This window comes from Astatotilapia calliptera, chromosome 14 (genome assembly GCF_900246225.1).
Source record: "Astatotilapia calliptera chromosome 14, fAstCal1.2, whole genome shotgun sequence".
Classification (NCBI taxonomy): domain Eukaryota; kingdom Metazoa; phylum Chordata; class Actinopteri; order Cichliformes; family Cichlidae; genus Astatotilapia; species Astatotilapia calliptera.
The window spans coordinates 12,136,703-12,152,209 of NC_039315.1; the positions used below are offsets into that span (position 1 = coordinate 12,136,703).

The 15,507-nt window shown below is 40.0% G+C and overlaps 1 protein-coding gene across 1 annotated transcript; it reads left to right on the top strand.

Moving 5' to 3' along the window:
* The first annotated feature begins 1,421 nt into the window (after positions 1-1,421).
* taok1a (TAO kinase 1a) lies at positions 1,422-15,460 on the top strand. The gene is made up of 20 exons (XM_026192088.1): positions 1,422-1,937; positions 5,360-5,608; positions 6,014-6,085; positions 6,190-6,291; positions 6,406-6,451; positions 6,554-6,650; positions 6,762-6,875; positions 7,332-7,423; positions 7,618-7,711; positions 7,826-7,907; positions 8,010-8,171; positions 8,289-8,489; positions 8,610-8,738; positions 9,027-9,263; positions 9,369-9,497; positions 9,628-9,831; positions 9,970-10,209; positions 10,588-10,800; positions 10,924-11,106; positions 11,559-15,460. The coding sequence occupies exons 2-20, from the start codon at positions 5,477-5,479 to the stop codon at positions 12,093-12,095; spliced, it is 3,066 nt and encodes a 1,021-aa protein (XP_026047873.1). The 5' UTR covers positions 1,422-1,937; positions 5,360-5,476; the 3' UTR covers positions 12,096-15,460.
* The last annotated feature ends 47 nt before the right edge of the window (positions 15,461-15,507 follow it).

The following is a 15,507-nucleotide window of genomic DNA, read 5'->3' on the forward strand; positions in this document are numbered from 1 at the left end:
AATAGATGTTATGAAGGTGGATAAATTTAATTATCTGGGATCAACCACCAAAAGCAACAGATGGTCCACAAAGAGTGGTGAAAAAGTGAGTGCAGGCAGTGTCAGGGGTGATTTGTGACAGAAGGATGGCAGCAAAAGAGGGAAAGTTTACAAGATGGTATTGAGATCTGCTATGATGTATGGTCTGGAGAGAGTGGGACTAACAAAAAGACAGGAGGCCAAGCTGGAAGTGGCAGAGCTGAAGATATTAAGATTTTTAACGAGAGTGAGCAGGATGGAGTGGCAAGGATTAGAAATGAGCATATGAATCTTTCCTTTTTAAGAAAGCTGGGCTGGATCATGTCCCTTAGCTATTGTGCTATAGCCTCAGGCTTGCAGGGGATTTCCTATGATACAATGAGCATTCCTTCTCTATTTCCTTCTTGTCACACCCAATACATTTACATGTCAAATGCATGTCATTAACTCCAGTTGTAGCATGTGGCTGCTCCTCCTTGAGCTTGGTTCTGCCAAATGTCTCTTCCTGTTAAAAGGGAGTTTTTCCTCCCCACTGTAGTCATGTGGCTGCTCATGGCCACAGTGTGATTATGTGATTGCTGTTAGATACATACCCTCTGTTGCATTGTACAATCTACCGAAATTACCTTGAGATCACTTGTTTTCTGTTAACTTGCGTTTGTGATAGATAAACTGCTACAACCTATCTTACATGTCTGTGTTAACATTCCCCCTGGGTGGCTTTGTATATCCATTCATTTATTGTATTTTTCTGTTAGTTTTCATGTTCTTATTATTTAAGAAAACAAAACAAAAGCAACAAAAGGTGATGTGGAGCAATGAGTTGTTGCTTACAGACAGTTAACAATGGTGACCCTATTAGGAAAGAAGTATTCCACTTCTGAATGGATGAACAAATAGATAAATTTAATATACAGTAAACTGCATACAATGCTTCCCTTACTCACAAGGGGTCGCCACAGCGGGTAGCTGCTTTGCATATTTGAGTTGCCGGAGTTTAACGCCGGATGCCCTTCCTGACGCAACTCCCAAGAGAGTTGTGTCTCCTCACGGAATCGAAACAGCGTTCCCTTGTTAGGCAAATGTGTAATAAGCCAAAGATGTTTTACTGCCTCATGAATATACAGTACTACTGTGAAATACAGCTACTATCCACCTTTGGGCTCTCTAACAGTCTGTCTCAGTTCTATAATGTTCTTGTATTTCCTCATCATCGATAACCAAGTCCTTTCATTTAAAATACATATTACATTTATAAAGTCCCCCCCCCCCCCCCCCCACTCACATCTTATGCCAGAAATGTCAAAAGTGAAATTATTAAAAGTAACTTCGATAAAAATATGAACGTGATCGCAGGTCCAGTGTTCTTTAATGATGTTCCAGTGTCTCCGCCTCTGGATGTACATGGGTCAGGGAGAGTTTACAGCAAATTCAACAGGCAGGGCGGAACTGCTGTTTGCACTGAGGAGCACAGACAGCCTGGCACATACACACGTCTAAACGGCTGCGGTTAGTCTGCCAGTGTGAGAGGTTAAATCCCGAGGTTTTTTTCCCCCAACGATAAGGCGGACATTATCGCGGCTTGTTTAATGCGGTTCTGGAGGTGTTTGAACTTCCCTCACATTTCCCCCGACGCATTTCCACGAAGGGAGGCGGCAGCGGATCGCTCGGCAGCCATCTTTGGACCTGTCTGGGAGTGGGATCTCTGGCACCCCAGTTACTTGAAGGGTGGGGATTTTAACCTGTAACAATTCACAAATGTGCGCGTTATAATCGACTGACAGCGTGAAGAACCACAAGGATTTGGCGCACGAAGTTGCCTCACTGGCGATGAAACTGAGGGGATACTTTTCAAATCCCAAACTGTTTTGAATTAGCGACATTCTCCACAGCGCTGAAGCCTGGCCTGTCAAAAGAGGGTGAGTTTCAGCTAACTGGCTAAGCTAACTTAGCAAACATAACAAACGTTAGCCAGCTAATTTAGCTTTTTCTGATAAGCGAGTTCTTACAGGTCGCTTAATTCCACATTATCCATGTTTATGTTCAGCTGTTCACGTCGTAAACACGACGCCAATTATGCTTGGGCTGTTTCGCCATATGACACGTAACTTGGCTAACGTTAAGTTTGGTGTGTGTAGATGACATCACACTCCCAAGCTGCTGTCTTTTTATATTTCCGTCTTTTTGATGTGATTTTTTTTTTAACACGACGCTTAAAACCGCTGTGGGAAAGTGTTAACTTTTAATGAATCCCAACCAAATAATCTGTGAAATTCCGGTTGTTTTGAAACTCTAGGAGGAGGAGACAGGTAAAAACGCAGCAGGTAATGCTGCGCTGCTGTTTGCCTCACCAATCTTAGTTTGGGCAAACGTTGGATATTTTAAAGGTTTTCAGATCTATCGCCCTCATTCCTCTTGGGTAACTGGTGCCTAGTTACCAACTAACTTAATATACTTGAAGGCATAAAGATACACTGGCTACAATGTTACAGTGCCGTTTCTGTTTGTTTTTGGGTGAAACAGACGTAAACCCTGTGCTATGTTGTGCCATAGATTGGCGTGCCAAACGGAGGTGTCTTAAATGACCTCCATTACGCTTACATTTGTTTAATGGATTCTTCAAAGTAATGAAAACTACCTGTATTTTTTTTAAGTTACTTCTAGGACATGGAAAGAAAAAATGTTTTACTTTATTAAATTGCGGCGCACTTAAGAAGGCGTGCCATTGCTGCAATACCAAGATAGACAGATAATCACTAGTGAAAATGCTCAGCAAGGCCCATTCCTACCTCCCTATAGCTGCACGAACAGGAAATGCTGAGAAATGCAGCGCAGTGAGGGCATACATTGAGAATTCCAGCCCTCCAGTTCTGTTGTCCTGTCCTGCTGCATTCTTGTGCATGCATTTGTGCAAGTTGGAACACCAGGGTATTTATATTGTTGTTGATCTTGTTGTTTGTGTTTGTTGTTTTCTTCTTTTGTTTAATGAAAGTATCAGTTATCATCATTCTCTTTTGTGCTCACATGTTCACAAGTTGAAAATGCTATCATGAGATATGACAACAAAGCTCATTCATGAGAAACAATGTAGTGAAGAACAATGGCAATAAAGAGCCACAGTCCCACATGGTAATGGGGCTTTATTTCAGAGCTGTGGCTACAACTGTGTAGTATAGTGAGTTGTTCAGTGTTGTTGTGAGACAAAAGATGTCTGCTTGGAACTGGGGGCTGTTTCTCCCAGGCTGGGAAAGAAGTCTTGTGACTCTAGCGTCAGCCTTGCATCTGTTTGCAACTGATCATCTGAGCCGAATGGACTCAGTAAACTTTTCTCGGTGATCTTTTACAGTCTACATTAGTATTAGTGAAGCTGTTTCAAAGTAATAATGGAAATTAACGTATTGAGCGTGGTGTTGCGGGCTTAGTAATAATCTTTTATTAATTTCTGTATTTTTAAAAGGCAGAGACATCATGATAACCTGAAATTTAGTAGTTGATATCAATATCAGTAGAATTGCACGAGTCTCAATACCCAATTTGATGTACTTGGACATAAAATACCTTTAATTGCACAAAAGTCATTTTAAATCACTGTCATGGTGGTTTAAAACATTTAAAATGTTAACATTTTATTGATAGTTAGCCACTGCAAACATTTAGGTGCATGAGTGATTTCACAATGGCAGTGCCAGGTGTCTCCAAAAAGAAAAGGTTAGTGTATTTCAGGATAATAACACAAAGTAGTTCCACACGCTACTCATACTGCCTTTTATATCAATGAGTAGAGCCTGCGCTATAGTGGCCGCTATAGTCGTAGCCATCTTCCATGTGTAGTTTTTCCTGGGCTCATGGGCATCCTCCTCCTCCTCCTTCATCATGTAAAGATAGACTGGAACACTTGTAGGCGTTTTTGCCCCCATCACTTCCAGAAGAGTCAATACATACTCTGCCAGTGACTTTTGGCTGCTCCATTATTTCCTAAGGGTCGCCACAGCAGATGGATCGGTATGTTTGTTTTGGCACAGATTTTACACTACATTCCCTTCCTGACACAACCTCTCCATTTATCTTTGCTTGGCACTAGGCTTATACTAGCTTGTGACTCCTTAAACTAAGTTTAGTGTCTCCACTCAGTCTCAAACCGGGTATCTATTGCGTATGAGGTGAATGTGTTACTACACGATGGAGCAGTTATTGTGATGTACTGAAAAAAACGAACTAACAAAATGACTGTTGTTGGGGTTTTTTTTCATAATTTTGGTATTGGCTTTGCTGACAATGAAGAGCTAACCATGTTAACCCCCATAACCCCAGTGAAATTATATTGAGCTTTTGATATATTATGTTAATCCACACACGCTACTGTGATTATTTTTTGGTTATTTTGATCTATTTATTTGTTTGTTTGTTTAATTTGTTTACATTCACGAGAAGGCGGCACACTTGACTGCTTCCAGTAAGACACCACTTATGAAAAGGCACGCTGCTTTTCAGATGTCATTTTCCCACATGGTGTGAATCACAAACAAGTAATTTATTTTAATTCTAATGAGTGTTTCTGTTGTGGATATTCCAAAGTCAGGGCAAAGGAAAACTAAGCCGTTACTGTGGTATGACACCACTTTGAATAAGTGGTTTCAAACAATACTTTTAATAAACTAATAAATATAACCTTTGAATAAACTTTTTTTTTTTGCTGAACAAACCCTTTGATCACTTTTAGGAAGATGCATGTACGCTGTTTGCTGCGTTTGAGAATGTTTTCCATGTACCTGCAGGTTTAACCAGTCATCCCGTCACTGGAATACTGAGTTTTCCTTCAGTCATTAACACTGTGAAGGTGCTCAATTTCTCTTCCACGTTCAGGCTGGAGATGGGCAGCTCTCAGGCACGTCTTTGTATCCTCCTCACATCTTTTTGTGTACACACCAGTCACTGAAGGTGTGAGGCCAGTTTTGTTGGCCTGATTTCATTGCTGTGGTTACTATGGAAACAGGAGACTTATCTCTTGCTACCTCAGGATTTCTGACATCATGGTTAAGTTCATGCTTTGTTTAGCCTTCTCATGCCCACATTATTAGGCATGTCTGTTGCTCATCCGAACAACTAAGAGCTTTCTCACTTATATAGCCTTCTAATATGATATAATCAGTGTTAAGAAGTATTATTAGTAATTCAGCATTTAAGTGAATCTTACTTCATAACATCCAGCTTTCCTTTTCTTGTAGTGTGCTGTGCTTCACAGTCCATACAGTGTTGCTGTAGCTTTCTAATTTAGAATAGCAATGCATGTGTACATCTCTGCTAGTGTGTTTACTCTTGTTTTTTTTTCTTGTACTTTCAGTTCTGAACACATATGAAACCACTGTCCTGCAGATGAGTCATCAGTGGGGGCTTTCACGTCGCTGTCGCAGACCCAGATAGTTCCTGGCGGCAGCGGCATTGCCCCCAACCCCTAATTATGCCCAATAACAGTCGGGCGGGGAACCTCAAAGACCCCGAAATTGCTGAACTCTTCTTCAAGGAGGACCCAGAAAAGCTCTTTACGGATCTTCATGAAATTGGACATGGCAGCTTTGGTGCTGTATATTTTGTGAGTATTTAACAACACATGCATACAGACATACCCACAAATCAATTAGATGCGTGTAATGGATTTAGAAGGTTTTAATACAGATATTACGCCTAAACTTTGCTTATGTTAGTCAGCTTAGAGAGAACTGATTACCATAATGTTGTTCCCATGTTGCCCCAACATGTCTGCTTGTAGCTGTTGTGCATGTGACTTAATACCGATTAGCTCAGGTATCATGATATCACAATGGGGCTTTTTAATGTTGATTCAAAGCACATAGATATAATTTAATCTTTACAGTTTCATAATGCAAAGTTAATTAAGCTATATGGAAGTAGGACCTTTATTGCCTTATTTATCTCGCCGTAGCTTAAATCACAAAAATCTTGACAATCAGTTTTATGTAATGTGTTTTTTATTCAGGCACGGGACGTGCAGACAAATGATGTGGTGGCCATCAAGAAGATGTCATATAGTGGGAAGCAATCGAGTGAGGTATGATGACCTCAAATGTTCTATATTAGGTTAATAAACTGTTTATTCATGAATAAACTTGTTCTTGCTGTAACAGTCCTTTTGTTGTTTTACTGTTGTCCCAGAAATGGCAAGACATAATCAAAGAAGTGAAATTCCTGCAACGAATACAACACCCAAACACCATAGAGTACAAAGGATGCTACCTACGAGAGCACACTGCATGGGTGAGGTTCTACAACATTGTGTTAATGATGATGATCTTGATGTAAGACTAATATTTATTAATTATTTAAGGGCCAAATATAAATTCACACAAAGCACTTCTGATTTCCTTACAGCTGGTAATGGAGTATTGCCTTGGCTCTGCTTCCGATTTGTTAGAAGGTGAGTGGAAAACCTTGGAAGAAATTACATTCCTGTATTTGCCATTTTTATCCCCATCACCTTTTTTCTTGATTTACATCACTTATTATACATCTTCTTCAGTTCACAAGAAACCTCTGCAGGAAGTTGAAATAGCTGCAATTACACATGGTGCTCTTCAAGGTTTGGCTTATCTTCACTCCCAAACTATGATTCACCGGTGAGTGTTTCAAGTTTTTTTTAGGAGCATGCTGTGCACAGATTGCTTTAGCCCTCATGCACTGTGTCTTCTACGTCTTGCTATAACCATTTCCTCTCATGTGTTTGACAGAGATATCAAGGCAGGAAACATCTTGCTGACAGAGCCAGGGCAGGTAAAACTAGCAGATTTTGGCTCTGCTTCCATCGCCTGTCCTGCGAACTCCTTCGTTGGGACTCCATATTGGTAAAATTCAAAACATCTTACTATAATAATTTATCTATATATGTCTGTATATACCCTGTCTCCTTCTTAACAGATGGGCAATCTGTTTACAAGAACATTGTCACATATTAAACATAATTAACATCTATATGTGAAAAAACCTTCTAAATCCCCATTCTTTTCACTAAATATGGAAAGAAATGCCGCCAGACTAATGTTATTGCTACTTTCACACTGCGAGCAGCCAAGTTACCAGTGACCAATCATGGCCAGCGACATTTTCACAGCGTCATGGATAAAGTGCATTGCCTGAACAGAGTTGAGGCCAACTCAATTTTTACTTGTTGAGATTCAGATCCGTCACGTAGCGACAGCTGTCAGGTGCCCATTTGCAGCTTCACATCCCTGCCTTCCACTGGAATATGAAGTTAGCATTGTGAATGTGATGCCTTCTTTGTTTTTTGTTATTTTTTTCAGGATGGCCCCAGAAGTAATTTTAGCCATGGATGAAGGTGAATATGATGGAAAGGTGGATATTTGGTCTATGGGTATAACCTGCATTGAATTAGGTATGTCCTAGCTCCTTTGCTGTTGCATTGTTAGAATTCACACATCTGCTTTTATACTTCAGTTAACTGCTCACAGTCAGCAACAGTGTTTCTCACACCATTAGGTTCATTCAATTACTGATGTGGCTTTTTCTTCTTTCATCCTCACTTTCCTTGTATGCATTTCTTAATGTAACCTGTTTCTTGGTTCATAGCTGAGAGGAAGCCGCCACTCTTTAACATGAATGCAATGAGTGCCTTATACCATATAGCACAGAATGACAGCCCCACACTGCAGTCGAGTGAATGGTGAGTTTAGAATTGGATCCATATTTTGTTTTTCAAATTGAATAATGTCTATTTATTATTTATGTTGTTCTTCTACATTCTAAACTTTGTTCATATATGATCTCCCAACTGTAGGACGGATTATTTCCGAAACTTTGTAGATTCTTGCCTTCAGAAATTACCCCAGGATAGGCCAAACTCTGAGGAGCTTCTAAAGGTAATCAACCAAAAATGATTGTGACCGATTTGTTATTGTGATGAATCCTTATAGACAAATTCATGAATTTAACGCAAAATGGCTTTTCTGTTGCTCGTCCAGCATGCATTTGTCCAGCGTGAGCGACCTGAATCGGTTTTAATAGACTTGATAAGCCGGACAAAGGATGCAGTACGGGAGCTAGACAATCTGCAGTATCGCAAGATGAAGAAGATCTTGTTTCAGGAAGTCCACAATGGCCCAACAACACAAGATGAAGAGGAGGTCTGTTTGAAATTGTGTTAACCCCTCCTTGCTTGCCTCTCTGCCTTTCATAGTATTGTGTCCTCTGACACAAGATGTGTTGTAATCTTGTTACTTTCTACTTTCTTTTACTTTTAGGAGCCAGAACCAAGTGTGAGTAGGACCGGTACAGTGAACAGTGTAGGGAGCAACCAATCCATCCCCAGTATGTCAATCAGTGCCAGTTCGCAGAGCAGCTCTGTTAATAGTTTAACAGATGCAGGCGATGACAAAAGTGAGGCAGACATCGAAGGGGACCACACAGTAATGTCCAACAGCTCTGTCATACATGTCAAACAAGTAAGACATCTTTCTTTCACTTTTCATTGAGTAAAGTGTTATTAGTATTATTCTCACTGGAGTATTGTTTAGATTGGTTCTAAATAGCCTGCAATGTCTGTATTGTTGTGCACCTTTTAGGGAGAAGAGACGTGTAACCAAGATTTACAGACTCACAACCAGCCAACTGAGCAGCAGTCCCCTCCTCCACACACGCCACGGCCAAGAAGAAACCGTGAACACTTTGCCACAATACGCACAGCTTCAGTGGTAATGATGCTGTCATTTCATTTGTACATCATTGCTAACGAACTGTTTAATATCTCAGATAACCATGCATATACCTGCTGGGTGTTTCTGTGATTGTAAAAAGGCAAAAATATTTTCACCCAGTGTCCTCGTGATTATTAGAAGCGTTTACCTTAAGGCAAGCAATATATTTTTTCATGTAATCATCAGAAGTGTTTTGAACAAGCTTGCAATTAAATCTATTCACAATACTTGTGTGCCTTATAAACTTCATGTCTAAAGATAAGTATTTTGTCTTGTGTTTGCTAGCTCACTCGCCAGATTAAGGAGCATGAGCAAGATTCTGAGTTAAGAGAGCAGATATTAGGCTACAAGCGCATGAGGCGACAGCATCAAAAACAGCTGATGGCTCTGGAAAACAAGCTGAAGACTGAAATGGACGAGAACAGACTCCGTCTGGACAAGGAACTGGAGAATCAGAGGAATAGCTTCGCCCAAGAGATGGAGAAACTGATCAAGAAACACCAAGCGTCAATGGAGAAAGATGTATGCTTTCAGCTTCTAAGTGTTCATTAAGTGTGTTGTCAGTGTTATCATTCACTCACTGTTATTGTGCATAGAAAAAACTGATTATATTTGTTTCTTTATCAGGCAAAAACCTTTAGCAATGATGAAAAGAAGTTCCAGCAACACATCCAGAGTCAACAGAAAAAAGAGCTCAACAGCTTTCTTGAAAACCAGAAACGGGAATACAAACTTCGCAAGGAGCAACTTAAAGAGGCAGGCAGATTGGTGTTACAGACACAGAAATACATACAGATTTCTTTTTTCTTTTTAAACTAGCAGTTAGTAAACATTAATCAGTATAAATTAAGTGCTGGTAGTGACCTTCAGTCTGTTATTACTTTAGGAATTGAATGAAAACCAGTCAACTCCCAAGAAAGAAAAGCAGGAGTGGTTGTCCAAACAGAAGGAGAACTTCCAAAACTATCAAGCAGAAGAAGAGGCCAATTTACAGCGCAGACAGAGGCAGTATCTGGAGCTAGAGTGCCGCAGGTTCAAAAGGAGGATTTTGACTACTCGCCACAGAATCGAAAAGGATCTATTGCGAGAGGTCTGTACCTTTCTCTACCACTATACTGTTGAACAGTATGTTACAAATATTAAGTAATCCACAAACTAAAAATGGTCTGTTGTTCTGGAAGTAATCTTATCTTGTAAATGTTATTTATCTCCATTTGGACATCATTAGGAGCTAAGTAAGCGTCAAACCCAGAAGGACTTGGAACATGCTATGCTTCTCCGGCACCACGAGTCCATGCAAGAGTTGGAGTTCCGCCAGCTAAACAACATCCAAAAGACGAGGGCTGAGCTGACCCGACTACAGCACCAGACGGAGCTTACCAATCAGCAGGAGTACAACAAGCGAAGGGAGAGAGAACTTAGACGCAAACATGCTATGGAGGTTCGCCAGCAACCCAAAAGTCTCAAGGTCAGGAGAAGTTTCTGAACATGGGTGTATATTAAATATTCAGACGCTGATTTTAGTAAAAGTGCTTGTCTAGGCACTATTTGAATTATACTTCATCATGCTTGGGTCAGGACTAGCTGGAAAAAAAAGATGCACAGATTTAGGAATAAAATGTCAGCCTCAGAATTAGGAGTGCCCAGCTTTATACCTCTTGATATTTTACTGTTTTAATGAAAACAAACAGCAACAAACTGAATAGACCGTAACCCAGAATTACTTTAATGTAATGCTTTGTTTTCTGGTTGTACTTCCTCACTTCTAAGCATGCTAGCTATTATCTGTAGATAATAGTTGGGAAGTATAGTGCATATAGTATTTACTCCTTTCTCTACAATCTAGTCCAAAGAGCTACAGATCAAGAAGCAGTTCCAGGACACTTGCAAGATCCAAACTAGGCAGTATAAAGCACTGAGGAACCATCTGCTGGAGACGACACCAAAGTCGGAGCACAAAGCTGTCCTTAAACGGCTGAAGCAAGAGCAGCACCGCAAACTTGCCATTTTGGCCGAGCAGTATGACCACTCTATCAATGAAATGCTTTCTACTCAGGCGGTGAGTCTGGTAAAACTGTAAGACTGTTAGTCTCTTACCTGTAATGGATATGGCCACATCAGTAATAGTTGAGTATATGTTTTACTGCTTGGACCCTGAATGTGATCTTCTCGCTGGTCTTAGCTTCGTCTGGATGAGACTCAGGAGGCTCAGTACCAAGCCCTACGAATGCAGCTACAGCAAGAGCTGGAGCTTCTCAACGCCTACCAGAGCAAGATCAAGATGCAGACAGATGCCCAGCATGAGCGTGAAAAGAAAGATCTGGAGCAGAGGGTGTCACTCCGAAGGGCCCTGCTGGAAACAAAGGTTCTCCGCCATAAATTATGTTCATGTTAAGATTTACATTTATATTTTCTTAAGCTATTGAGTCTCAGAGTTTGGATGTAAAGGGGCAAAATGCTCCTACCTTCAGTTAATCCAGTTTGTTTTACATGCAATGTGGGTGAAGTGCTGATGGGATTTACATTAGGTCAGTGGCCTTCTCATCGTTATACTGATAAAGAGTTAATTCGTCCTGCCATACGAGCTGCAACATGATTAAAATGAGAGAAAGGGAAAGCAATAATGTCCACTGTGTACATGTTTACTATTTACCTTTAAGCAGGTTTAAAAAAGGGGGGGAAACTATGGCATAGTAGAGAGCGTCCTGGGATTTTAAGAGTCCTGAACATTACTTTAGTTGCCATGTTTGTAAGCCATAACAATATTGCAAACAGTTTAATATGAATTTCATTTTTTTCCCTCCTTTTCTGCTATAGATTGAGGAAGAAATGCAGTCCTTGCAGAATGAATGCTCAGCGCGAATCCAGAGCGTGCTGGAACGCCAAGCCAGAGAAGTTGAGGCTTTTGACTCTGAGAGTATGCGCCTAGGCTTTAGCAACATGGTGCTATCAAACATCTCTCCAGAGGCCATGGGCAATAACTTTCCCGGGGCTCAAGTAAGTTGGTGTCAACATCAGCAGCAGCACCCATCTGGAAGCTCTCAAGGTGCACACTGGGGCAGCAGCAGCTCAGGTGCAGGGTTCAGTCACCAAGGCAGTTACCATCGATATCACTCCAGTCCAGGAGGGGCATCTATGCAACATGGCTGGGGACAGGGCATACAGGGAGGAGGGGATTCGACACCATGGGGCCACCCATCAGCTGGAGTTCTGGGCGCACGCACTAGTGGTATTCAGAACAGCCCCCAGGGGATGGGAAGGACACCCTCGGGAGGGCACAGTGAGCAGGGAATGAGCAGGAGCACCAGTGTGACCTCTCAAATATCTAACGGGTCCCACCTCTCCTACACATAGATCCCTCATCAGCCATGGAATCAAGAATCCAAGTGCGGGGAATCTAAAAACACATCAAGGCAGAGCTCTATTGCTCCGTCTTTCTCAGACACTACCCCACCATTTACCATTTCTCCCATGTACAGATGTGGATGTGTGATGAAATAAATGTTGCTCAGGTCAAAAGGGCTGGAAAAAGCACAGCCCGCCCTCACGGCAGTTTATCGGCACACATACAGATCCTTAAAATTTATGTTGCATAAGCAGTTTGAGTGTCAATATGTTACTTTCATTTGTGTTTAGTTACAGTTCTCTCCTAAGGAGGATTTAAAAGAATAAAATAAAGAAACAAAAAAAACATAAGTTTGTGCTACTCACAGCCATTGCTCTCATTTTGCACATGAAACACTGTTAAAAGCCTTTGACATGTGTTAATTTTGTCCTTTTTTTTAAATGTATCAAACAATCACAGAACTGATTTTATTCAGGACCTCCCTTCTTCACTCTCCCCATTCGTATTCAGTAATACACTGGGCAATTGTTTGATGGTGGTTACGAACGCAGCAGAGTGAGTGAAGATGCTTGTGATGCCAGCCTGCTGTAATGGTCGTCATAATGACTTCGATTCCTCTTATCTTAGTTAGTTTTCTTTCCTCTACCAAAACGAAACATTACAGATTCAGAGCCAAATAATCTAGTCTTAACTGTTTCACACATGCTACAACTATCCTACAGTGCCTTTTTAACCTATGATAACTGAAATTAGTCTCAGATCTTTATAGTTTAAATTTCCTTCTTCCATTTCTTATCAGTGTTAGCTTCTTTTGTTTAGCCTATTTTAGCAGGTTTTCAGACATTTTCCTCAGATTCTCATATTCAGTACAGTTTAAGTCCTATGTATGTCGAGAAACAGAACATTGCTGGTGCATATCTGCAACCAGTTCTCATGCCTTCACATGGTACTTGAGGGGGAAACCCTTGCGTTACAGAGAATGTCACTGTACATGTTCTCAGAAGGAATTGTGACTTATTGGCCTTCATAAAGAATCCTAATAGACATCTGTTTATTTTTATTAGTGCCTTTTAAAACTGCTGCCTTGTTCAAAGCACTTTATACAACTAAATGTGTGTGAGATTTAATAGTTGACTTCTTTTCGCAAAACACCTGGTGAGTGATCATTGGTACGCATATTGTTAAGTTTAGGAGGCAGACTTAGATGTGCTGTGATCCATTTTCTTTTTTTCTTTAGAGCAATTTCCCAAGTACAGAGTACAACTACACCCAATACAATTGTAACTAAGGAGATTGCCAGTCAGTGAAGCTATGGCTGTTGTTGCTCTCAGTTGTGTTTATGTTAAATTCAGAGTGAAGAGAATATGTGAGGATGGTGCTTTTTTTTTTTGTGTGTGTGCGCGTATGTTTTGGCTAGAGTTTCTATGAACTGAAGCGAGTAAACTGGAGAGTTTATTATGGCAGGCAGGAAGTTAGAGTTAATTGTCATGACCATAACAGCAGGCTTGGCACAACTAAATATGAAAACACTGGGCCCAAGTAAGCAACACTAATAATTTAAAAGGTGCTAAGTTAATAATGTTACACCAAGTCATTGAACCCCAAAACTTGGGTGACTGAATTGAGCACATGCTTGCATTTTGACGTTGTAGCATGTAAAACTTAGTCAGTGCACAGTTTAAAAAAAAAAAAAAAAAAAAAAAACACAAGCCAAGTGCAAAATACATGTGGCAAAAACACTTCCTTTCCTCCTCTGAATTATATTCATGTCTGCATTCTTTCTCTCTCTTCAGTTTGTAGTTAATGAACTATCGCTGGAGAAGTATGTTCCCATTTTACCTTTTAACAGCCTCTCCATTCAAGTGAGACTTGGCATTTTGACACTGAGAATATAAAACACTTTAAAGATAATTCTCTGGAGTTGGCAAAAGTGACTGCTCCTCCTCACAAAGCTGGAATTTATGTGTGTGTATGCGTGTGTATGGGTTTTTTTTTTTTTTTTTTTTTTTTTTAATTACAGGAATTTTAAATGTAAACCCACATTTTAAGAAAATGATTTCTAAAAACTGACAGACTACAGTGACATGTGTAAACCTTTCACGCTCAGAGTTTAGGTGTTAAGTTGTGTGGACATATCTCAATGTTACGCTTGGTTTGTGTACACTGACAAATTGCCTTTACTATCATCTTTAAATACCACTCGTTTAGTCACCATCTCTGAGTATTACCACTGCGGAGTTAGTTCTCTGTCGCTGCACACATTCGACCATTTGTCTCCATTCCACTCTGATTCAGAGCCGCCCTTTCTGGCTGGCTCTTTCTGAATGTTGTTTGTTGCTCTATTCCTATCATATTTGAGGACACACAAAAATGCTGGGATATTTTTCTTTCTAGGTGGGATTTTAACTTTCATTATGTATATATTCTGCCTAGAAAGTATGCATTGTATCAAGTTACATATGGTTTGAACCCGAAACTTTTTTTTTCTGTTATGCCAACTGATTAGTTCCAGCTACTGTAACAAAACAGGTTGTAGTCATCATTTTTTTTCTTTTGAGTTATTCATGTTGTAAAGAAGATGAGAATGTATTTATCTTTATTGGATTGTTACTATATTCATAGGCCACGGCCAAGAGTTTGAATGTTAGGTCGATCAGACCTCACATAGATGCCAACTTTGTTTATGCGGACACATTTTGTTCACTTTTGTGTCATAGTTTTGTGTGAGGGAACCTGGATTTTGTTATCAGTCGAAAGACTTCTCCACCAGCCTGGATTAGATTTTGTTTTGTTTTATTTGTTTGACTTTAACTTTCAGATATTTCTCCTACTGACTGAAAGCATGTAGGATACTGAATGAGAATCAGCGACAGAAAATAGCGATCCTTTTTATGGTCCAACACTGTGCCATACCTTAGTTGCCAAGCCCAGATACCACTGCATTTGTTTCATCTCCATGGTTGTAACCTATCATTGGGCTGACCACATGTAATGTATGAAACAAAACAACAAGGTTCTGGTGTAGTGGCCAAAGTAAAAAGGCTTGAAAAGATGATGGGGTGACAGGCAAATTCTGAAAAAGATATTGCATTTCTTTGAAGATGTCAGTATTGTTTGCCACATTACCACTACAACTTATAACCTATAATAAAATGTATAGATGGTGGAACTTGTTATTGAATGTCAGAGAGATTATGAAGATACTACATAAGATATGGTAAAGTACAAAAAGTGGATTTAAATTGTGTACAAATATTGAGCAGAATTTAAAAAAATAGGATCAAATTTACTATATTGTTTGTATTGTATTTACTATTGTGTGGGCAGAGGGATATTGAACAGAAATCAGCTGTAATAAAGTAATTTTAGTATGGCTTACTTTGTGGTTGTGTATTTTTTTTTTAATGTATTTTGCTTCAA

Bases quoted from the DNA above. Each gene is read 5' to 3' on its own strand.
- taok1a (XM_026192088.1), top strand. From the start codon at position 5,477: ATGCCCAATAACAGTCGGGCGGGGAACCTCAAAGACCCCGAAATTGCT. The intron at 6,292-6,405 runs GTGAGGTTCTAC...ATTTCCTTACAG, and splicing joins TACGAGAGCACACTGCATGG to CTGGTAATGGAGTATTGCCT. The intron at 6,452-6,553 runs GTGAGTGGAAAA...CATCTTCTTCAG, and splicing joins TGCTTCCGATTTGTTAGAAG to TTCACAAGAAACCTCTGCAG.